This window comes from Oncorhynchus kisutch, linkage group LG6, assembly GCF_002021735.2.
Source record: "Oncorhynchus kisutch isolate 150728-3 linkage group LG6, Okis_V2, whole genome shotgun sequence".
NCBI lineage: Eukaryota > Metazoa > Chordata > Actinopteri > Salmoniformes > Salmonidae > Oncorhynchus > Oncorhynchus kisutch.
The window spans coordinates 73,743,372-73,769,346 of record NC_034179.2 but is presented as its reverse complement, the minus strand read 5'-3'; the positions used below and the strand labels follow the sequence as shown (position 1 = coordinate 73,769,346).

The 25,975-nt window shown below is 44.4% G+C and overlaps 1 protein-coding gene across 2 annotated transcripts in view; it reads left to right on the top strand.

Annotated features, from left to right (window-relative positions):
• LOC109891978 (cAMP-specific 3',5'-cyclic phosphodiesterase 4C) overlaps positions 1-25,941 on the top strand; it is a 31,274-nt gene extending 5,333 nt beyond the window's left edge. Inside the window, exons 1-10 of one of the 2 annotated variants that reach the window (XM_031827485.1) lie at positions 5,576-7,375; positions 15,745-15,838; positions 17,270-17,442; positions 19,101-19,199; positions 19,336-19,500; positions 19,659-19,758; positions 20,017-20,171; positions 20,319-20,441; positions 20,570-20,752; positions 20,963-25,941. In XM_031827485.1, coding sequence (XP_031683345.1) covers positions 7,112-7,375; positions 15,745-15,838; positions 17,270-17,442; positions 19,101-19,199; positions 19,336-19,500; positions 19,659-19,758; positions 20,017-20,171; positions 20,319-20,441; positions 20,570-20,752; positions 20,963-21,493 — 1,887 coding nt within the window. In that variant the 5' untranslated portion in view covers positions 5,576-7,111 and the 3' untranslated portion in view covers positions 21,494-25,941. Of the gene's footprint in view, positions 1-5,575; positions 7,376-15,744; positions 15,839-17,269; positions 17,443-19,100; positions 19,200-19,335; positions 19,501-19,658; positions 19,759-20,016; positions 20,172-20,318; positions 20,442-20,569; positions 20,753-20,962 lie in introns of those variants that run through there. The other variant, XM_031827484.1, reaches the window with a different exon arrangement.
• Positions 25,942-25,975: the final 34 nt, after the last annotated feature.

The following is a 25,975-nucleotide window of genomic DNA, read 5'->3' as shown; positions in this document are numbered from 1 at the left end:
TACCCTACACCACCACTACCACATCACTACCACTACCCTACACTACTACCAATTTAACTACCCGTAACTACCACCACCACTACCCTACACCACCACTACCGCTACCCTACACCACCACTACCACTACCCTACACTACCACTACCACTACCCTACATCACCACTACCACTGCCCTAAACCACCAGTACCACTACCACTAACCTGCACCACCACTACCACTACCACAGCCACTACCACAACCACCACCCTACACTACCACAGCCACTACCACAACCACCACCCTACACTACCACGACCACTACCCTACACCCCCACTACCCTAAACCACCACTACCACCAACACTACCACTACCCTACACTACCCTACACCACCACTACCACATCACTACCACTACCCTACACCACCACTATGACCTCCCACACCACCACTATCGCTACTCTGCACCACCACTATCACTACTCTGGACCATCACTACCACTACCCTACACCACCTCTACCACTACCACTACAACTACCCTACACTACCACCACCACTACCCTACACCACCCTTACCACTACCACTAACCTACACCACCACTACACCACCACTACACCACCACTACCCTACACCATCCCTACCACTACCACTACCCTACATCACCACTATACCACCACTACCACTACCCTACACCACCCTACACCACCACTACCACTACCCTACACCACCACTATGACAACTCTGCACTACCACTACCCTACACCACCTCAACCACTACCACTATAACTACCCGACACTACAACCACCACGACCACTACCCTACACCACCACTACCACTACCCTATATCACCAAAACCACCACTACCCTACACTACCAATTTAACTACCCGTAACTACCACCACCACTACCCTACACCACCTCTACACTACACCACCACTACCACTACTACTACCCTACACTACCAGTCTCCTGCCACTGCCACCCTACACTACCCCACACTGCCACTGCCACCCTACACTACCCCACACTGCCACTGCCCTACCACTACCCTACACCACCACCACCACTACCACCACCATTAACACTACCCTATACCACCACTACCACTAACCTACACCAACACTACAACTACCCTACACCACCACTATGTCTACCCACACCACCACGACCACTACCCTACACTTCCACCACCACTACCCTACACCACCTCTACACTACACCACCACTACCACCACTACTACTACCCTACACTACCAGTCTCCTGCCACTGCCACCCCACTACCCTACACTACCCCACACTGCCACTGCCCTACCACTACCCTACACCACCACCATCACTACCATACACTACCACTACCCTACACTACCACTACCCTACACCACCAATACCTTACACCACCTATACACTACACCACCACTACCACTACCCTACACTACCAGTCTCCTACCACTGCCACCCCCACTACCCTACACTACCCCACACTGCCACTGCCCTACCACTACCCTACACCACCACCACTACCCTACCTACACCACCACTCCCAATACCCTATACCACCACAACCACTACACTACACCACCACAACTACCCTACACTACCACAACTACCACTACCCTACATCACCACTACCACCACCACTACCACTACCCTACACTACCACTACACTCCACCACCACTACCACTACTACTACCCTACACTACCACTCTCCTACCACTACCACCCCCACTACCCCACACTACCACTACCACTACCCTACCACTACCACAATTACAACCCTACACCACCACCACTAGCACTACACTACCTACGCTACCACTACCCTAAACCACCACCACCACTACCACTACCCTACCCTAGACTACCACTGCCACTTTCACTACTCTGCACCATCACTACCAGTACCCTACACCACCTCTACCACTACAACTACAACTACCCTACACCACCACTACCACTACCCTACACCACCACCACGATCACTACCCTACACCACCACCACCACTACCACTAACCTACACCAACACTGCAACTACCCTACACCACCACTATGTCTACCCACACCACCACGACCACTACCCTACACTTCCACCACCACTACCCTACACCACCACTACCCTACACCACCTCTACACTACACCACCACTACCACTACTACTACCCTACACTACCAGTCTCCTGCCACTGCCACCCCACTACCCTACACTACCCCACACTGCCACTGCCCTACCACTACCCTACACCACCACCACCACTACCACCACCATTAACACTACCCTACACCACCACTATGCCTACCCACACTGCCACGACCACTACCCTACACCACCACTACCACTACCCTACACTACCACTACCCTACACCACCACTACAACTACCACCACCACTACCACTACCCTAAACCACCACGACCACTACCACTACCCTACACCACCACCACGATCACTACCCTACACCACCACTACCACTACCACTAGCCTACACCAACACTACAACTACACCTACACCACCACTATGTCTACCCACACCACCACGACCACTACCCTACACTTCCACCACCACTACCCTACACCACCTCTACACTACACCACCACTACCACTACTACTACCCTACACTACCAGTCTCCTGCCACTGCCACCCCACTACCCTACACTACCCCACACTGCCACTGCCCTACCACTACCCTATACCACCACCACCACTACCATACACTACCACTACCCTACACTACCACCACCCTACACCACCAATACCTTACACCACCTATACACTACACCACCACTACCACTACCCTACACTACCAGTCTCCTACCACTGCCACCCCCACTACCCTACACTACCACAACTACCACTACCCTACATCACCGCTACCACCACCACTACCACTACCACTACCCTACACTACCACTACCCTACACCACCACTACCACTACTACTACCCTACACTACCACTCTCCTACCACTACCACCCCCACTACCCCACACTACCACTACCACTACCCTACCACTACCACAATTACAACCCTACACCACCACCACTAGCACTACACTACCTACACCACCACTACCACTACCCTAAACCACCACCACCACTACCACTACCCTACCCTAGACTACCACTGCCACTATCACTACTCTGCACCATCACTACCACTACCCTACACCACCTCTACCACTACCCTACACCACCACTACCACTACCCTACACCACCAACACGATCACTACCCTACACCACCACTACCACTACCACTAACCTACACCAACACTACAACTACCCTACACCACCACTATGTCTACCCACACCACCACGACCACTACCCTACACTTCCACCACCACTACCCTACACCACCACTACCCTACACCACCTCTACACTACACCACCACTACCACTACTACTACCCTACACTACCAGTCTCCTGCCACTGCCACCCCACCCCACTACCCTACACTACCCCACACTGCCACTGCCCTACCACTACCCTACACCACCACCACCACTACCATACACTACCACTACCCTACACTACCACTACCCTACACCACCAATACCTTACACCACCTATACACTACACCACCACTACCACTACCCTACACTACCAGTCTCCTACCACTGCCACCCCCACTACCCTACACTACCCCACACTGCCACTGCCCTACCACTACCCTACACCACCACCACTACCCTACCTACACCACCACTCTCAATACCCTATACCACCACAACCACTACACTACACTACCACAACTACCACTACCCTACATCACCACTACCACCACCACTACCACTACCCTACACCACCACTACACTCCACCACCAGTACCACTACTACTACCCTACACTACCACTCTCCTACCACTACCACCCCCACTACCCCACACTACCACTACCACTACCCTACCACTACCACAATTACAACCCTACACCACCACCACTAGCACTACACTACCTACACCACCACTACCACTACCCTAAACCACCACCACCACCACTACCACTACCCTACCCTAGACTACCACTGCCACTATCACTACTCTGCACCATCACTACCACTACCCTACACCACCTCTACCACTACAACTACCCTACACTACCACCACCCTGACCCTACACCACCACTACCACTAACCTACACCACCACTACCACTACCCTACACTACCACCACAACTACTACTACCCTACCACTACCACCCCCATTACCACTGAAATACACTACCACCACCATTAACACTACCCTACACCACCACTATGTCTACCCACACTGCCACGGATACTACCCTATACCACCACTACCACTACCCTACACCACCACTACCACTACCCTACACTACCAATTGGCTCATTCATCCCCCTCCTCTCCCCTGTAACTATTCCCCAGGTCGTTGCTGCAAATGAGAACATGTTCTCAGTCAACTTACCTGGTAAAATAACGGATAAATAAATAAATAAAACCACTACCCGCCACTACCACTACAACTACCACTACCACTACCACTACCCTACACCACCACTACCACTACAACTACCACTACCACTACCACCACCACTACCACTACCCTACACCACCACGACCACTACCCAACACTACCACCACCACAACCACTACCCTACACCACCACTACCACTAACCTACATCAACACTACCACTACCCTACACCACCACTATGTCTACCCACACCACCACTATCACTACCCTACATCACCTCTACCTCTACCACTACCACTACAACTACCCTACCCAACACCACCACTACCACAACCCTACACTACACCTCTTCATCTGTCCATGCCCCTCTCCTATACCCTCTACCTCAACGTATTTGTGTTTCCTTGTCTCCCTTACTGTATGTTTCATTCATGTCTGAGAGGCTTGTTTACGTTTGGCGGAACTAAACTGTATGGCTGTGGACTGTGGACTGGCCAAGCTAATGTAACAGAGGTGGTTCGGTCAGCCACACTCTCGTGATGAGTAACCTTGTCTGACATATGACGACTTGGGTTAGCTCCCCAGGATAATTTCTAGCTTTTAGCTCAGTGGGCTATCACAGTCTTGTGGCTCGCAGGAGCTGTTAGTCCCAGTGATGCTTGGGATTTGTGTATTGTCCTTTTGAGGCCGAAGGGAATGTATGTGTGCATGTACACAGAATGTCTAAAAGATTTGTCAGATGCTCTATATTTACAAAGGTATGGGTGATATGTGTGTATACTGTATACTGCTGTGTACAGTCTGTGTTTGTAGCAGATGTGTATTTGTGCACATGAATGCATGAGCTGCAGCAAGATGTTCCGCTTAAAATGTAGGATGGACAGAGAGAGACGGGGGGAGAGAGAAGGAGAAGGGGAGGGTGAGGGTCTGTGGGTGGGAAGGGAGGCCACAGAGCACAGGGGAAGAGGGAAGAGGGAGGAGGGGGAACGGGTCCTGATGCTGATGTCTCTGCTGTAACCTTGGTTGCTATCGAACAACAGGGTCTGCCCTTCCCTTTTACTCATTGGCTCACCACTCTGACCACAAGGCTTGTGGTCTGGGCAGCGACCAATGAAAAAGAGTCAAGGTTCCTTCAACAGTGTTGTCTAAAAGAGACAGTGTGGTATTCTTGGTTTTTTTGTCACCCTGAGGGGAATGTAGCATGTTGCAACTGTTTCAGAATGCAGAAGACAGCAGTTTGTGTGTGTGTGTGTGCTCCTGGCTGACAGAGAAGCAGAGAGAATGCTGTGGCCTTTAAGAGCAGACAGGCGACATAAAGACACATACACACAAAACCACACCAACATGAACGCACATATATGAACACCCTCCCTTGTACTCTCGCTCTTACACGCTCTCTCTCTCACAGACACACTTTTCCGACAGGCGTACATGCTGTCTGCAGCACATGCGCATTCAGGCTGCACGCACACACACACGAACACACACACAAGTGCACGCTGTCTGGCTGATTAGCTTGCAAGGGCTGTCTACAGCATCCAGGGAGACGGCGCTACAGGAGGCAGCAGGGCTTTGCTACGGCAGAGAGGAAGGGAAGAGGAAGGGAAAATAAGGGGAGCCTGAAGCTCTTGGATTAGTTTCAACCTGAGACATAATTTAACCAGCCCAGGGAGACACGATGGAGTGACTGGGATACTGCGGGGGAAGCTACTGGGAGAAGGACTGTGGACTGTGTGTGTGTGTGTTGGGATCATCGCTGAGGCACATACGGGGCAGATGCAGCAGGAGGACGACTGGGCCCGGCCCCTGGATCCGGTGCGCTGTGGGGGAGGGGCACTTTGCAGAGTAGACGCAACGCAGGGAGACGAGGAGAGAGCCTGTTTTTCCCCACACCGAGCGCTCCGATGTGATTTTGTAGCCTGACCGACCGTCTGCTAGCTACATCACAGGCCTGGCTCCCTATTTCTCTATTTCTGTCTCTCCTTCCTTCTCTTCTCTCTCCATTGCCTTTCGTCTCCCTCTCTGTCACTCTCTGTCCTCTTCCTCTGTCCCATCGCTCAATACTACGGTCATCTTTCCCACCCTGTCGTCACTGTCTTTCCATCCCTCCATCCTTCTAAGCTCCTCTGTCCTCTTTTATCTCCATCTGTCTGTCTCTCTGACCTTCTCCAACATCTTGGCTTTTCTCTCTTCCCTCTCCCCCATTGCCTCTGTTTGCCCTTCAGACGGTCCCCCTCTCACTCTCCATCTTCTCCCATCCTATCCCCCCCTCTCCCCACTCTGCTGTTTGATTTGGGTCAGTTCTGCTCACCAGCTGGGATGAGATGTAGTCTCTGGAGCTTGGAGATCCAGGGGGCTCCTGGCCTGCCGTTTGCGGGGCACCCTCATCTGTGGACCGTCCTCACACTGGGGCCCATATCTGGACGCACTGGGTGGGTGGCCTGCTTCCAGGAGAACTGCATGTAGTGACGGACTGTGAGCACCAGTGGACCCTGTCCCTCTCCCCCTCCTCCCCCCTTGGCGGGGGGAAGCTGTCGCTCTGGAGTGTCCCGGCCTGGCCGGCTGCGGCCTACACGCTGCCCACACGCTGACGACGAATCCCTCCTCATGCTGCTGGGACACCTGCAGCGCCCCCACCCCCAGCCCGCTCCACTACCGGTCCTCCTGTCTGGGCAAGCGCCCCTCGCCCCCCGTCACCCTAAGCATGGGTGTGGTAGAGGCCATTGATCCCGCCTCGCCGTCCCCTTGCCCCTCGCCCGTGCCAGGCGGCTACCGGCTGCCCCGCTCTTCCACCAGCTTCAGCCAGCTGCAGGGGAGGGGAGGAGGGCCAGACCTGGAGCTGGACCTAGGTGCGACTGCCGGAGGGGTTCTGGAAGGGTCTGGGACGGCAGCAGAGCTCAGGACACCTCTGGTAGACCTGTTCTGTGAGACCTGCTCGAGACCATGGCTCATTGGATGGTGGGACCAGGTAGGGCTAGAAGGGCTGGGAGGGGAAGGGAACTGGGCCAGACAGACAGGCGGCCATCTTGGATATCTGTTTTGATTAACTATTTTTCCACCCTTGCTGTTCTGTGCATTATATAGGCTGTTATCTGTCAATTCTACTTAGTAGGTGCGATTTTGTTAAGCCATTGAAGTTTCATGTTGAAAAGAGAACCATGTCAGTTGTGTGCGTTTTAGTTGTGTGGATTGCAGGGATCAGTTGGGCTTCGAGAGGAGATAACCTAAAGATGTCTTAAAGCAGCCTATGTCCTTGTAGATGACAGGCATAACAGGGTGTATGTTGAGTGCATAACAGGGTGTATGTTGAGTGCATAACAGGGTGTATGTTGAGTGACTGTGTGTTTATATTGTCCCTCATCAACTCTGTTTTAATATTCTATGCATTATTTATGCATGTGGGCACTGAAGGGGAAAAGGCATTGAGTTTTCAGAGTTTATTAACCCTGAACTCCCCCTGTAATGTGTCGTCATGCTGCCTGTGGTGCTGGGCGCACTAAACCTCAGCTGCAGTACAGTTCAACCTGAAGATAGAAACTCAAAACTGTTCACCTTAGGGACTAATTTCCTCCATTTACACCACAGACGATATTCCCTTAAAATCGTACATAAATTCCTATTAAGAGAATCTTTATTGTCCTGTTGTTAGCAGTTTAATAAACATACAGATGTATCCAGAACAGCTCAACAGGAATACTCATATATCAATGCAGATACAATTAAAGCTGCATAAGGGAATCATTTGGAAGTGGTTGTGAGGCAAGGTATGAAATGCTGCAGGTAGTCTACTTTATCACAATATGTCCATCTCCATCCTCGACACACACACACACACACACACACACACACACACACACACACACCACACACAGGTTCAGTGTTAGTGTCAGTGAAGGATATCTTAGCTGAAAACCTGTCACCACATAAACGGACTGAGCATGTGACACACACACACACACAGGTTCAGTGTTAGTGTTAGTGTCAGTGAAGGATATCTTAGCTAAATGCTGTGTGTGTTTATCTCATTGTTTTCCTGTGATCTTAGTCAATGTTAGAATAGTTTTGTATTTTTATTTGAGAGGCTGAGACATGATAGGACTTACTGACATATTGTTAATGTTGCAGTGTGTAGTTGATGGCAGATCAGTCTCTATCAAACCATCTACTGACCCTGTTATTTTGACCGAGCTCTCTTGTCCATGGCAGTGACTGTGCCCTCTTGAACCATTGTCTTGTCTGTGCTTTACTGAGATACATACAACATCTTACCCAGCTAGCACATAACGTTCTCAGAACCGTATGTTTCTTAGAGCTTGGTGAGAGCGTGGTTGTCTTATGGTTGTTTTGCACACAACCTACCCACAACTTTGTAGGAATGTTGCAGAACAGTTGCTTGGCTTTAGAACATTCTCAGCCACAAAAATGACCTAAAAGTTCAAACATGGTTAGATTTAATAAAAATGTTGGTAATGTTGTAGGAACGTTCTCCAACTGGTTTAACATGGGGAATATTCTCAAATAGTTCAGAGAACGTTAAGAAACAACATGGGAATGTATGTACTTCAGCATCACGTTTCCTACAGGTTTCCTCATGGTTCTATTTAAAATCATATTCTCAGAACGGTTTGAGAATGTTAAGAAACAACGTTCTTCTGTGGGAATTAGAGTACTTCAGCATAACGTTTTCTACAGGTTTCCTCATGGTTCAATTTAAAATCATATTCTCAGAATGGTTGAGAATGTTAAGAAACAACGTTCTTCTGTGGGAATTACAGTACTTCAGCATAACGTTTTCTACAGGTTTCCTCATGGTTCAATTTAAAATCATGTTCTCAGAACATTAAGAACACTTTCCATAAAAAACGCAAGAAAACATTAGTAATGTTCAAAGAATGTTCTGCGAATGTTATTTAAAAATACATACATTCTGTTCAATGGTTGCAAGTTCAAACCCCCGAGCTGACAAGGTACAAATCTGTCGTTCTGCCCCTGAACAGGCAGTTAACCCACTGTTCCTAGGCCGTCATTGAAAATAAGAATTTGTTCTTAACTGACTTGCCTAGTTAAATAAAGGTTAAATAAATAAAATAAAAAGTGTGTTCAGGTGTGTTGGCCACGCCCAGTAATTGGCCACACCAGATCCTAATGAGTGCTTGTTTCCTTTGAAATGGGGTCTATTTGAATCGACTGAAATAGACCATCCTGGTGGCGCAGTGGACTTATTCAATGGATAGAGAACATACACTACATGACCAAGAGTATGTTGACACTTGCTCGTCGAACATCTCATTCCAAAATAATTGGCATTAATATGGAGTTGGTCCCCTCTTTGCTGCTATAACAGCCTCCACTCTTATGGGAAGGCTTTCCACTAGATGTTGGAACATTGCTGTGAAGACCTGCTTCCAGGTTAGAATTTCACTGACACCGTGCCACAATAAAAAAGAAATGTGTTTGCAATTTTGGACTGTTTCTAAACAGTTCAAAACAGTTAACCCAAACTAAGCTAGCAGTGTAATTAAAAGTCTTACTGAAACATGTTCTCAGAACGTTATTAAATTACCATTCAAATAACCTATCATTTATATTCTTCGTTCCCAGAACCAATGGGAAACCAAAATATTACGCTCCCTCAACTTCCAAGGAACCAAATGTGCTAGCTGTATCCACTCCCCCCATCTCTCTGCATACGGTGTTTTTAGCGATCTGCTGCAATATGACAACTCTTGTTTTGATACAAGATAGAGTCCAACAACAGCCTTACCATTACCATTAGCAAAAGAAAATGTAAAAATGCATACACAGTACTTTGATAAACAAAGTGAAATTGAATGGTTGGTTGGTTGTGAGAGCTGACTCACCATGATATCATCAAAGAGCATTACTGTAAACTGCTATTGTAATGTGAAAAACAGGAAGTGCAGGAAGAGCCTGCCTGTTACAATGCATGTCACATTTCCCTGGGTGTCCATATGTTAGTCAGTTATCAGAGGGTTGATGATGCCCCTTTGCGTCTCTCACACCTTCACCCCGTCATCTTGTGTTCCATCAGTCAGGGGGCCCCATGAGGAAGCACGGTAGCGTGGTGTGGCGTCTGTCTGTGTGTCCTGGCACTGGGGTTGTGTTGGTTGGCAGATTATGACACAATATAGTAAAGAGATGGAGACTACAGCATAACTGTATCACAGGGTTTGACTGGCTAACTAGTCTACAGTACCTACCTGGTGCATTATCACGACTATCTATTTATCTATCTGTTGTAGTGGCTTTTGACGGAGGGAAAGGGACCTGACTGTTCTAACCATGTCGAACTGTCACTAATACATGGTTGGACTGGAATAAGGGATGAGAGAGTAATTAAAAATAGAAGTAGGAAGGTATGAGTGAAAGGGGGAAGGTTGAGAGAGTGGAAGGGAAGGTAGTGAAATAGGTGAGTAAGAGAGCAGAAAATGGAGAGGAAAGGGGAGTAGAGCAGAGAAGAGGAGTAAGAGAAATAAGGAGATGGAGAGAGAAGCAGAGAAGAGTGGACGGAAGAAGAGAGGAGAACACCAGGGAGGGGAGAGGAGAACAAGGGAGAGGAGAGTAGAGCAGATGAGATGAGAGGAGAGGAATGGAGAGGAGACAATTGACCTTGAGAAAGGTCAGAGACACCTGCCTACTCTCTGAGATTGTCACCCAAGCAGCAGCCGCCTCCCTCCCTCGCTCCCATCATGCTGCAGGACTGACTGTGAGGAGGCAGTTGCTAGGGCAACCTCTATGGTTGCCATGGAGATTATTATGTGTGAAGGATCAGTCAGTGGGACACAGACTGAGGGGACTTGTCCGAATCGCACTGCGCCTGCTTGCACGTGACTGCCTCTGTTAGTAACCAAACACATTCCACTACCAGTCTTCAAGATCCGCTCATGTTTGGTTGAGATATCGCCACATTACATTTTCTGTTTAGCCATATGGAACATATGTGTCCTATTCATGCGTCGTATCTTTTTCTCACCTGCATTCCAGCAGACATTGTGTGCAGGGTGTGTGACATCATCACCAAAAGACACAGAACGTGATGTATAAAAACAGCAGCTCTTCCACCATTGCTCCAACATGCTGTTGCTTTGTCAGGCTCCTGCAGTGGTTGTCTGTTGACAAGGTCACACTGTACTGTATGAATGTTGTATAGTAAACCCAGGTGTTCTTTAGGAATTCTATTTCACTATTTTACAGTAGATGTGTGATACGTCAGTATAAACACAATTCATATTTTGCTACATTGTTGACATTTTTGATTGAGGTTTGAGCCGATGTACTGTACAGTATTAGTCTTTGTTTAGTGGTATGACCTGTATCGTGAATGAGGTATAGATAGTGGTTCATATTAATAATAATAATTTGTTCTGTTTCACACATACTCAAGTGCGTATTACAGTTTTTGTCAGTCACTTTGGTGCAATTTTCACAAGTATGTGGTACATTTTCAACAGTCTAAGCACAAAAATCTAAACTCTAAGTACATTTTCAATTGACTGAGTAGTACAACAAACAAATTCACAGTCACTTGTTCACTGCACCAAATCACTCCTTCAAATTGGAAGCGTATTCAATCTGAGTATCTGCTTTTCAAAATGCAATATTCACTGTACTTTTGATATGATTTGTTAACAATACAATTACTATTATTTTTATTCAGCACTTCAAAAAGAAAGTATCTTAGTTAGTTAAAAATTGTAGTTAAAATGACTTAATGTTGAGCCTGATGTATTGATGACTAAACTAAATGTTCTCATGGTATTTCACGGAAAAACAGATTTTGCATGAGTGACTCGAGGGTGAAAGATGTGTTCAACTCCAATGAATGCACAATGAAAGGTTCTGAACATAAGATAGGGGGCATTACAAGTGTTATCGGGTTAGAGGTTTGTACTTAGAGTTTTGAAAATAAATGACTTATACCTGAAACAATGTGCCAGTGATTGAAAAAAAAACTTGAATGCGTATTTGTGAATTGGAAATGTGTGTTTTGTATATCTCAACTTCCCCTGAGACACCCAGGGAGCAATTAGGGTTAAGTGCCTTGCTCAAGGGTACAACGATCTTTTTTTTTCATCTTGTCGGCTCGGGATACGAACTAGATACTTTCCGGTTACTGTCCCAATGCTCTAACCACAGATAGAGCCAGATGTTTCACCAGATGTATAAATCTGAAGCCTTTTGGAATTTCCACTCCCCACCAATAAGTTTTTTAGACCGAACAGAGTGCACTAAGTTTTGTAGCCTGAACAGAGTGCACAAAGTTTTGTAGACCGAACAGAGTGCACTAAGTTTTGTAGACCAAACAGAGTGCACTAAGTTTTGTAGACCAAACAGAGTGCACTAAGTTTTGTAGACCGAACAGAGTGCACTAAGTTTTGTAGACCGAACAGAGTGCACTAAGTTTTGTAGATCGAACAGAGTGCACTAAGTTTTGTAGACCGAACAGAGTGCACTAAGTTTTGTCGACCAAACAGAGTGCATTAAGTTTTGTAGACCAAACAGAGTGCACTAAGTTTTGTAGACCGAACAGAGTGCACTAAGTTTTGTAGATCGAACAGAGTGCACTAAGTTTTGTAGACCGAACAGAGTACACTAAGTTTTGTAGACCGAACAGAGTGCACTAAGTTTTGTAGACTGAACAGAGTGCACTAAGTTTTGTAGACTGAACAGAGTGCACTAAGTTTTGTAGACTGAACAGAGTGCACTAAGTTTTGTAGACTGAACAGAGTGCACCAAGTTTTGTAGACTGAACAGAGTGCACTAAGTTTTGTAGACTGAACAGAGTGCACTAAGTTTTGTAGACCGAACAGAGTGCACTAAGTTTTGTAGACTGAACAGAGTGCACTAAGTTTTGTAGACCGAACAGAGTGCACTAAGTTTTGTAGACTGAACAGAGTGCACTAAGTTTTGTAGACCGAACAGAGTGCACTAAGTTTTGTAGATCGAACAGAGTGCACTAAGTTTTGTAGACCGAACAGAGTACACAAAGTTTTGTAGACCGAACAGAGTGCACTAAGTTTTGTAGACTGAACAGAGTGCACTAAGTTTTGTAGACTGAACAGAGTGCACTAAGTTTTGTAGACTGAACAGAGTGCACTAAGTTTTGTAGATTGAACAGAGTGCACTAAGTTTTGTAGACTGAACAGAGTGCACTAAGTTTTGTAGACCGAACAGAGTGCACTAAGTTTTGTAGACTGAACAGAGTGCACTAAGTTTTGTAGACTGAACAGAGTGCACTAAGTTTTGTAGACTGAACAGAGTGCACTAAGTTTTGTAGACTGAACAGAGTGCATTAAGTTTTGTAGACTGAACAGAGTGCACTAAGTTTTGTAGACTGAACAGAGTGCACTAAGTTTTGTAGACTGAACAGAGTGCACTAAGTTTTGTAGACTGAACAGAGTGCACTAAGTTTTGTAGACTGAACAGAGTGCACTAAGTTTTGTAGACTGAACAGAGTGCACTAAGTTTTGTAGACTGAACAGAGTGCACTAAGTTTTGTAGACTGAACAGAGTGCACTAAGTTTTGTAGACTGAACAGAGTGCACTAAGTTTTGTAGACCGAACAGAGTGCACTAAGTTTTGTAGACTGAACAGAGTGCACTAAGTTTTGTAGACCGAACAGAGTGCACTAAGTTTTGTAGACTGAACAGAGTGCACTAAGTTTTGTAGACCGAACAGAGTGCACTAAGTTTTGTAGACTGAACAGAGTGCACTAAGTTTTGTAGACCGAACAGAGTGCACTAAGTTTTGTAGATCGAACAGAGTGCACTAAGTTTTGTAGACCGAACAGAGTACACTAAGTTTTGTAGACCGAACAGAGTGCACTAAGTTTTGTAGACTGAACAGAGTGCACTAAGTTTTGTAGACTGAACAGAGTGCACTAAGTTTTGTAGACTGAACAGAGTGCACTAAGTTTTGTAGACTGAACAGAGTGCACTAAGTTTTGTAGACTGAACAGAGTGCACTAAGTTTTGTAGACCGAACAGAGTGCACTAAGTTTTGTAGACTGAACAGAGTGCACTAAGTTTTGTAGACTGAACAGAGTGCACTAAGTTTGTAGACTGAACAGAGTGCACTAAGTTTTGTAGACTGAACAGAGTGCATTAAGTTTTGTAGACTGAACAGAGTGCACTAAGTTTTGTAGACTGAACAGAGTGCACTAAGTTTTGTAGACTGAACAGAGTGCACTAAGTTTTGTAGACTGAACAGAGTGCACTAAGTTTTGTAGACTGAACAGAGTGCACTAAGTTTTGTAGACTGAACAGAGTGCACTAAGTTTTGTAGACTGAACAGAGTGCACTAAGTTTTGTAGACTGAACAGAGTGCACTAAGTTTTGTAGACTGAACAGAGTGCACTAAGTTTTATAGACTGAACAGAGTGCACTAAGTTTTGTAGACTGAACAGAGTGCACTAAGTTTTGTAGACTGAACAGAGTGCACTAAGTTTTGTAGACTCAACAGAGTGCACTAAGTTTTGTAGACTGAACAGAGTGCACTAAGTTTTGTAGACTGAACAGAGTGCACTAAGTTTTGTAGACTGAACAGAGTGCACTAAGTTTTGTAGACTGAACAGAGTGCACTAAGTTTTGTAGACTGAACAGAGTGCACTAAGTTTTGTAGACTGAACAGAGTGCACTAAGTTTTGTAGATGTGATCCTTTGACCAAGTTTTTTTAAATGACATTGTTTACAAGGAGTGCAAGGGTGAATTGTGTTGTTGCATAAGCACATGCTAGAACGCGCCAGTGGGATGTTGTTAGCTCGTGCTTGGCTCTGCCAACCACCTTGCTTGTTCTGCCCCTCTATGCTTCATCTGCTCCCATTGAAAATGACACAGATTAACTATCTTGGGTTAGTTATAAATGTCTTTGCTCTAACCACCAGGCTACCTGCTGCCCATGGTTTTGTTTTTCAAAACAATGTGTTAGATGTATTTAGCTAAAAAGGGATTTGTACAGATTTCCTTTCTTATGGACTATGATGTGCTATTTTTGGCATGGAATCCAGTGTGAACATGGGCCTACTGTGTACATATAAAAAGAGTGGGGTCTCATTTTGCCTTTATTGTGCAGAAGTTGCTTGTTTGATATTGTTTTATATTTATTTAAAAATATGTAAAGTAGCAGCTTTCTCTCCATATTTGTGTTTTTTCAACAGTACTTCTCTGAGGCCAAGTGTAGCTTTGTGTCCAAGACTTTCTAGTTTTAACATTATTTCAGGGACACTATTCAAGCAATTACCTCTAACTTCTGTCTTCTCCTGTTCTTGGTAATAATATCATGCTCTGCGCCATCCCTCTCTCTGTTTCCTCCCCCAGTTTAAGAGGATGTTGAACCGGGAGCTATCTCACCTGTCAGAGATGAGTCGTTCAGGTAACCAGGTGTCTGAATACATCTCCACTACCTTCCTGGGTGAGTCACACACCTCCCCTTTCACCTGCACTCCTGACTGGGTCTCTGTTTGTCTTCTATCCCTTATACACCTCAGTCCTCTATCCTCTGGCTCTGGTCAAAAGTAGTGCACTATACGGCTGCTATTTAGAAAGAGGGTTATATTTTAGTTAATACTGACCAGTATAATGCATTTATTGTTATTTAACCTTTATCCACACTGTTAACCCCAATGTGCTGTCATTATTCAAAAGTTTTGAGGAAACGCGTTGAACTTAATATATCTGAGTACAGTTACTTAAAGTGATTTTGTAGTTATTAATCAAACTGATAGAGTTACTGTGAGCTTGTAGGGGGGTCCTGATTTGAGTTGTATCAGAGTAACGCCCACTTTAAGCAACGGCCCCAATATAATTTCCCAGTGTACCTTGCCTTTTTGAGTGAATTGTGGAATCATCACCCATGGCTGTATTTGTTAGTGACATGGTTGTGGAATTCGTTCATTTTCAGTCCTATGGCCTTTCCCAAGTGAATTCCTAGGTGAATGTTATCATTATAATTAAACATTACATATCTTATAAGGACTTATTTTGAGGCCTAGATTTACTCTAATACAGTGGCCTGAAACTCATGGTTGACAGGCCACATCAGACCTGCAAATAAGGTTGCAAAATCCCATATTTTCAAAACAAAATCGAAGTTGAAGAATTTCCAGGTATCTTCTAAACCGGATTTCTGGAAAACATACCAGACTTTTGCAACCCTACCTGCAAGACACTTTATGCTGTCTTGTAAAGTGACATGTAATTCCTGTTGGAATTCAGCCAGAGTTAGGCGATCCAACAGTAGAACTGTGTATTCACTCACAACCTGCATTCATAATGACTGCCAGGGTTAAGAACAGTGTGAGGAGACTACCTAAGCCATTTCAATTGGAACAACATTACATTTCTGTAACGGGTGCAAAAAAATCTAATTAAATGATTGGATTAGTTTAGAAAAATGTATGTTATTTAACTGTGTGCAACATAAGATTAATCAATCAATCACTCAATGTACATGCAAAAACACAGATATTAAAAACAATTCCCAAAAATCAACCTGCAGTAGAGCATGCTGGGAGAAAAGTTCATTTGTTTGTCATATCTTTATTAAATTGAGTTAATGTGATTTCGTCAATTCAATTTACTAGAAGTATTTGAGTTAAAAAGTCCTTGTGGTTTACAGTGTAGGCAGTCATTTAGACTCAGGTCTCTTTACAAGTGAGCCCTGTAATGATGCATACTATAGAGATATAGCACACTATAGCCTTTATAATAAGAAGTTATAAATGCATCAAATCAAATCAAATGTATTTATATAGCCCTTCTTACATCAGTTGATATCTCAAAGTGCTTATAACAAGCATTCAAAAGTATTGTAATTAACCTCTGACCTCCATGTCTCCTCCAGATAAGCAGAATGAGGTAGAGATCCCGTCTCCGACCCTGCGGGAGCGCGACCGGGACAAGCCCATGTGTCATATCAGTGGAGTGAAGAAGCTGACACACAGCTCCAGCCTGTCCATCAACACCACCATGCCACGCTTCGGAGTCAAGACTGAACAGGAGGATGCACTGGCCAGGGTACGGTATACCTGTACTGGATCTGGGATCTGTGGACCCTTACACATAGTCACACATGAACACTCAGTCACCTCGAAGATGATTTAAAATGAAAAAAGCTTTATGAATTATGACTTTTTTGTGAGTGAAATAAACATTTGACAACATTTATTTATTATTTTATTGTATGTGCACTGTAGTGGATATTATGATGCTGTGAATATTATATTTGTAAAATTTGACATTACAGTAAATATGTGTACAGTAGGTGAAAAATACAGGATATTTATACACAAGCTCTTATTTAGCTCTTATTTAATGTGAGAAAAAATATATTACACTGCTCTGAAAACTCACCAAACTATTCCACAAATACTTTAATATATATAGTGTATGTGGACACTCCTTCAAATTCGTGGATTTGGCTATTTCAGCCACACCAGTTGCTGACAGGTGTGTAAAATCGAGCACACCGCCATGTAATCTCCGTAGACAAACATTGGCAGTAGACTTGCCTTACTGAAGAGCTCAGTAACTTTCAATGTGGCACCGTCTTTGGATGCCTTTTCAACCATTTCTGCCCTGCTAGAGCTGCCCTGGTCAACTGAAAGTGCTGATATTGTGAAATGGAAACATCTAGGAGCAACAATGGCTCAGCCACAAAGAGGTAGGCCACACAAGCTGTCAGGGGAACGCTAACTGCCCCAATGCATAGTGCCAACTGTAAAGTTTGGTGGAGGAGGAATGATGATCTGGAGCTGTTTTTCTTGGTTGGGGCTAGGCCCCTTAGTTCCAGTGAAAGGAAATCTTAACACTACACCATACAATGACATTCAAGACGATTCTGTGCTTCCAACTTTGTGGCAACAGTTGGGGGAAGGCCCTTTCCTGTTTCAGCATGACAATTGCCTCCGTGCACAAAGTGAGGTCCATACCGAAATGGTTTGTTGAGATCGGTGTGGAAGAACTTGACTGGCCTGCACAGAGCCATAACATCAACCCCAGTGAACACCTTTGGGATGAATTGGAACGCCGACTGCGATCCAGGTCTAATCGCCCAACATCAGTGACCGACCTTAATAATGCTCTTGTGGCTGAATGGAGGCAAGTCCCCACAGCAATGTTCCAACAGCTAGTGGAAAACCTTCCTAGAATAGTGGAGGCTGTTATAGCAGCAAAGAGGGGACCAACTCCATATCAATGCACATGATTTCGGAATGAGATGTTCGACAAGAGCAGGTGTCCACATACTTTTGGTCATGTACTGTATTTATTTACTGGAAACAATTTGAATATCAAACTCACAAAAATTAAGATTATACAACTACATGCATGTACATTCTTCTTTAAATAAAATGTGCTAAATTGAGATGGCAGCCATTAAAAAAAAAATACAGGATGAGAAAGTACAGTCACACGCCCCACATGATATCATTGAATACCCCAGAATGTCCTCTCAAAGGTACAACAGGACTTAACACAGTGGCATGTATGGCCTCAGAGATACGGCCCAAAAAATCTATCTCCATTAGAGTGGACAAAAATGAATTGATTTCATTTATTGATGGGTCTCTGAAGGGATTAAATGGAGTCATATGTCAAGTCAAATTCTGGGTATGTGTACATTTTCTTGGCAAAGAAAGGTGATTCTGTTTCTGATTCTGATGTCTGTTGACCAGGAGCTGGATGACTTGAATAAGTGGGGCCTTAATATCTTTCGTCTGGCTGAGTTCTCCAATAATAGGCCTCTCAGCTGCATCATGTTCGCCATCTTCCAGGTGGGTGAGAAGCAGTGGTTTTATCCATTAGATTTTCGGTAAGAGTGGTCATATAGACTTAATGTAGACTTTGCTGTTCATATACGTGTATAGGATCCTGAGTGTTTGCGTGACACTGTGTTTTCCTTCCCTGTAGGAGAGGGATCTGTTGAAGACGTTTCAAATCCCTGTCGACACCTTCGTGACCTACGTTATGACCCTGGAGGACCACTACCATGCCAACGTGGCCTACCACAACAGCCTCCACGCCGCTGACGTCACACAGTCCACCCACGTCCTGCTGTCCACACCGGCTCTGGACGTAAGAACCAAATATCACCACACACTGAGCCTATGTCTAACAACAGCTAACTTGAAGCACACAGCTGCACTCTAACTGGCATCGCACATTCATGTCCTGTAGGCTGTTCTAAAACGTGATTGGTTACACTGTGTTCTATCTCTCTCTCTCTCTGTCAGGCTGTGTTCACTGATCTGGAGATCCTGGCTGCGTTATTTGCTGCTGCCATCCATGATGTGGATCATCCTGGCGTGTCCAACCAGTTCCTCATCAACACCAGTGAGTCCTTACAATGGAGAAAGGAGGAGACAGGACGCTGTACAGTACACTGCATTTTAACTGAATAAAGCTCCCTGAACCACATCTCAGTTTAGCTCAGCTTACTAGTCAGTGTAGCACAGCTGATAACGTAAAAAGAAAATGTCAGAGTCAGCACTGTAATGTGAAAAGGTTACTGGTGGGGTGTGTCTACAGGTGCTCTGACCTAGCATGTGTTCTGTACTGACCCGGTGTGTTCTGTCTGTCCTCTTCCCCCAGACTCGGAGCTGGCTCTGATGTACAACGATGAGTCAGTCCTGGAGAACCACCACCTGGCCGTGGGCTTCAAGCTGCTCCACGAGGACAACTGTGACATCTTCCAGAACCTCAGCAAGAGGCAGAGACAGAGCCTGCGCAAGCTCGTTATCGATATGGTGAGGCTCCTGCCACTCACACTCACCCACTAATGGGCTGCTCTGCTGGCTCAGTAAGGGGCGGGGCTTATAGGAGTTATTTAAATGTTATTTACTGATATTGTTTCATGTTTTTGTTTGACCTCGTCCTTTAATTGACCTCTCAAGGTGTTGGCGACAGATATGTCCAAGCACATGAGTTTGCTGGCTGATCTGAAGACCATGGTGGAGACGAAGAAGGTGACCAGTTCAGGAGTGCTCCTGCTCGACCACTACACTGATCGCATCCAGGTGAGCTTTCCCTTCTGACCTCTAAACATATCCCCTGCAGAAAAAAATGGTACTCCAAACTCAAATTGAAGCTGGAGAAAATTCACAACGTGCACTGGTGATACCTGACCTTATGTGTGTGTCTGCAGGTACTGAGGAACATGGTGCACTGTGCGGACCTAAGTAACCCCACCAAGCCCCTGATCGTGTACAGAGAGTGGACTGAGCGCATCATGGAGGAGTTCTTTAGACAGGGGGACAAGGAGAGGGAGAGAGGCATGGAGATCAGCCCTATGTGTGACAAACACACTGCTTCTGTGGAAAAGAGTCAGGTTAGGAAACATACACACAACACACATTTTGGGATGACTTTCAAAGTAATTCTAAAAGCTTAATGCTTATATATGCTTTCTTAATAATTATTGATGTTTATAAATGTCATCTCATGTTGCTGACACAAATTCCTTAGCCGTGTATAATGTGCTTGTTATTAGTGTGATGTTCGTTATTGTGTTTGATTCTCCTGGTGTTGTGTGCTGTAGGTGGGCTTCATTGACTACATTGTGCACCCTTTGTGGGAGACGTGGGGGGACCTGGTGCACCCTGACGCCCAGGACATCCTGGACACTCTGGAGGACAACAGGGACTGGTACCAGAGCACCATCCCCCAGAGCCCCATCTCCCCACCCCCAATCCCCCTCGGCCCAGACAAGAGGCTCAACGCCTGCATCGACAAGTTCCAGTTCAAGCTCACCTTGGATGACGACACGGAGGGAGGACAGGAGGACGAAGAAGAGGAGGAGGAGGGGAAAACCACCCCCAATCACATGGTGCTGGACCGCAGTCAGGGAGAGGAGGAAGACAAGAAAGAAGAGGGGGAAGGAGAGGATGTGGTAAAGGATGAAAGGGAAGGAGACATCATCGAGGAGGAAGGGGAATTAGGGATGGAGGAGGAGGAGGAGAAGAGGGGAGTTCTTCAGCGAGCTCAGTCAGGGGTGGAGATACACTCTGACACAAGCCCCGTGGAGGACGAGGAGGAGGAAGACTCCTCCTCACCAGCTGATGACACATGAGTTTCGCTCCTCTCTCCCTGGCCACACCCCACATGCACACACCACGCCCCTGTTGTCCATCCTTTATTTCCGATGGCCAAAACCCAATATCAAATAAGACTACATAGACAATAGACCTTTAAATCTATTTTTCAAAAAGGGAACTAAAATAATATTGCTTAAAGAAAAGCTATTTACACAGCAACTGTAGATTTGGAGCTGGAGGTGTTTCTTCCAGCTGATGCTTGAGGAACTGCTATGAGGACAAAGAGGAACATAGAGAAGCATTAATAATGGGCCATTGAAGACAGTGTAGCACTGGAACTGAAACACACACACATAAACATGCACAAACTCACCTCCACACACAAACACACCTCACTCACACACTTTGATTCATGGAAGAAAAAAAACTCTGAAGTCTACACACGAGAATGTGTGTGTTTGTGTGTTTGCGCGTGCCTATGTGTGCGTGTATGTTTAGAGGAATCTGATTGGTAACGAATCTCTTTGGAAAAAGCCATCTCTATATGGAGTATTAACTAGCGTCAGTCAGTATTACTAGTTCATGTTTGTTAGAATTCAACAAGAACTCTGTTTTTTTCTGAGTGACTTATTTTCCATTTCTGTCGGAAAGAAAACTACAGATATCTATCTATAGAGGAGGAATGGAGCGAGAAAAGAAGAGAGGATTAAGTTTAATAAAGAAAGGAAGATGCTGTGATGAGGGGACCTGAGGGTCCCGCCTCCATTTTCCCATTTTCCCTTTATGAAGAAGTGCTACCGGTACAAGATGGCTGTGTGCCTTTCTGGAAACACCAGCTCCTGAAACATGGAGCTGTCGTGAAGCAGTGCATCGTGGGACAGGAGTGTCGGCTTTTGTCTTCATTTTAGATTGTCTCTTGTTCAAATATCTATTGTAACTGTTAATGATTGTGTGTGTGTGTGTGTGTGTGTGTGTGTGTGTGTGTGTGTGTGTGTGTGTGTGTGTGTGTGTGTGTGTGTGTGTGTGTGTGTGTGTGTGTGTGTGTGTGTGTGTGTGTGTCACATGCTCAGTATGTTTCTGTGGTGACAGGTTTTCAGCTGTAAGTCTTCCTTTGTTGCTTTTCAAGTTGATGAGACGTTTCAGAACTCGTAGATAAGGAGCAGTCACTACCACTACACCACCACACCTGCTGCTTGTGGACTCTCCAGTTTTTACATATGAAAATTATTTTTATTTTTTACTTTCTGAGGATAAGCCATGTGATACTTTACAGTATATGTTCTGCCTGTTTTCTATTTTTTATTGTTTTTGCTAAATATGTTTGAAGGATTAGGATAATATCATCAGCAGCACAAATTCACATTCCATCTCTTACCCACTCACACTGTATTTATTCACCAGTCTCTTCTCACTTACTGCATCAGTTGTCACCAAAGCAACAGATTGGAAACTGATGAGGAGAGATGCTTTGACGGGGCAGACTGAGAGGATTTTGTCAGGGTGATTTTAGGATTGGAGGGAATCGAAAGAACGAGCTTGACCAGAAAGGAGGCTGTTCAGACAGTCACACACAGCCATTCTTGTTATGTTTTAAGCTTTTCTGCCTTAATGTCAAATGCAGGATACATACCTGCAACTATGTAGATTTATAAGATAAATTCTAAATATCCTAGTATATTTATACCATGTCTGTATGCCTCTGTATGTGAGTGTCTGTGTGTCTATACACAATGTACCCAGTACCCATATTAAGAATGTGTTGTGTCGAGAGAGAGAGAGAGAGAGAGAGAGAGAGAGAGAGAGAGAGAGAGAGAGAGAGAGAGAGAGAGAGAGAGAGAGAGAGAGAGAGAGAGAGAGAGAGAGAGAGAGAGAGAGAGAGAGAGAGAGAGAGAGAGAGAGAGAGAGAGAGAGAGAGAGAGAGAGAGAGAGAGAGAGAGAGAGATTTCTCTTCTTGTGTGTCATCACGCACTAGAGTCACCATCCTGGCTGTATGAGGACATGGTCACGGGATTGATCAGCACACAGCTTGAATAGGTCTCAGTTTGACTTGGAGTTGTTCACAGGGTAAAAAAACAACAACATAAGTATAGCTGGTTTCTGCTGGTCGGTAACGTAGCTCGTCTAAAGAACAGCCTGTGCCTGATGGAACAGAGGCCTGAGATCCGTCCAGTCCAGCTCTGTGATTGGCTGGAGCAGCATTGCGGTGTCACTGCACAGGCCTTTATTGTTGGAATGGGAATCCAACGTTACTGTCTCAGTACCTGGAGTAGGAGATTCCCATGAAGCTTCCCTCTGTCTTTGAAGATATACGGCTTTGTTTATCTGGCTTTTTGTTTTTTCATGAGCTATAAAAACAAATAAATATTTTATTGCCATTTTAACACAATACTGTAGCGATCATTTCTTATTAAGAAATTATTCATTCGATGAATTGCTGCCATTCTTTTTAAATATTGAACAGAAAACCATGGAAAATACCACAAGTTTGTGTACAGTTTTTATTTTTGTATCATTCTGGTGGATGGATGGTCAAGAAACGAAACTATAAGGACATATTGATTATATAACTATTAGCATTATCACAGCTTGTTTTGTATATTTTGTAATGTTGGATTGTAAATTAGAAATTGATTCAGGTCATTATCATTGATAATTAACCATGTTTTAGTTACAAGAAAATAACTTAATCAGTAAAACACTACTGGCCACACCATCACGCTTTCCTTCTCTTTTTCTGTCCTCATCTTTCCTCTGTCTTTCTCTTTTGTGCTATCATTTTTCTCACACACAGAAGTGTGTAAATTTCATTATTAGATTAATTAGATGGATTGGATGAATCAGGATTAGATTAATCATCAGAAAAATGAAAATATTTTGTACCAGAACTTTATTTCAAGGGAGGTTGTAGGGTAGACAGTGTGGTTAAAGTAATATGTGGGTACAGTATGTGTTTGTTGGAAGATTTGGTAGTTATGTCTCTCACTAGTTCCGTTGGACCTGGTTTAAACCTTAGTTTTTTTCTATTGTGCTATTCCATGTTTGCCCATTCCATACTGCTCAAGTCATAATCAATGAAAACTATTCATTATCAATATGCCATGTAGGAGTGGTTGTGAGTAATTGACAGATGTGCATGGGTGAAGCGAGAGGTAAAAAACAAGAAGGTTCTGAGAGAGACATTGCGTAGCCATTTTGAAATTAGCTCCACCTCCACTTCTTGGTCAGTTTTGTCATATTAGACTCCCTCCAATAACAATTATCTGGGCTTTAATCCATGTGTTACTTGTTCATAAGTTAGGAAAATTATATAAATGGAAAAAACACCATGAAATGATTGTAATATTTGTAAATTATATTGCTGTAATGTGTAAAATGTGTCCAAGTTATTTTTTATTATATTATTTTTATGAAAGGTTTTCTTCTGAGAGAACTGAGGTGTTATTTTGTGAATAAAATGCATTTAATAAGCAAACAGCTATATAATACAATTATATATCAGTATATTTTTATTTTATTTCACTGTTCGGTACTGTAAAGTGTGTTAAAATTACAAATAAAGGAAGATTTTTTATAATATAAGCAAAGAGAAATGGCCTACTGGCTTGTATTTGTTGTCTGTGTAGGCTACTGTGTGTGCTTAGTAATTGTATCAGAGATTTTAAAAAAGGAGTAGACTAAAAGGTCAAGGTCTTCAATAGTCTGGTTTATTGTGGTTTATAAAGTGAATGTGAATACTGTGCTTCCACACCATATTTTTATTTTGAGAGAATCAATGTATGAGTAGACCTACATGTTTATCAAAGACGATCTAAGCGATTAGTAAGAATGGGCTACAAAGACTTCCATTGCACACCATGAGGATTCTCAATACATATGATAAGCCCCATTGCAGGAATTGATGGACTCATTTCAGCCTGACAGTTTCAGGCTATGCTATCTAATTATTTGGCTTGCCTTGATCATAGCTACCTCTCTTATAATTATGAAGTATTTTCAGTGGTGGAAAAAGTACCGTATTATCTTACTTGAGTAAAACTAAAGATTCCTTAATAGAAAATGATTCAAGTGAAAGTCATCCAGTAAAAGAGTACTATGGTAGTATTTGGTTATTTTAATTTTACCTCTTTTTCTCCCCAATTTCGTGGTATCCAATTGTTTAGTAGCTACTATCTTGTCTCATCGCTACAACTACCGTACGGGCTCGGGAGAGACGAAGGTTGAAAGTCATGCGACCTCCGATACACAACCCAACCAAGCCGTGTTATATTCTCCTACATTAATTTCACATTTCCACAAACTTCAAAGTGTTTCCTTTCAAATGGTACCAAGAACATGCATATCCTTGCTTCAGGTCCTGAGCTACAGCCAGTTAGATTTGGGTATGTCATTTTAGGCAAAAAAAAAAAGAAAAGTGTACTTTATACCACTAAGTAAAATACTAAGTATTTTGACAGACACGTCTGCAACCTCAAATCCACATAACATTGCCAAAAGAGGTTTTCCACCCTCACTGACAT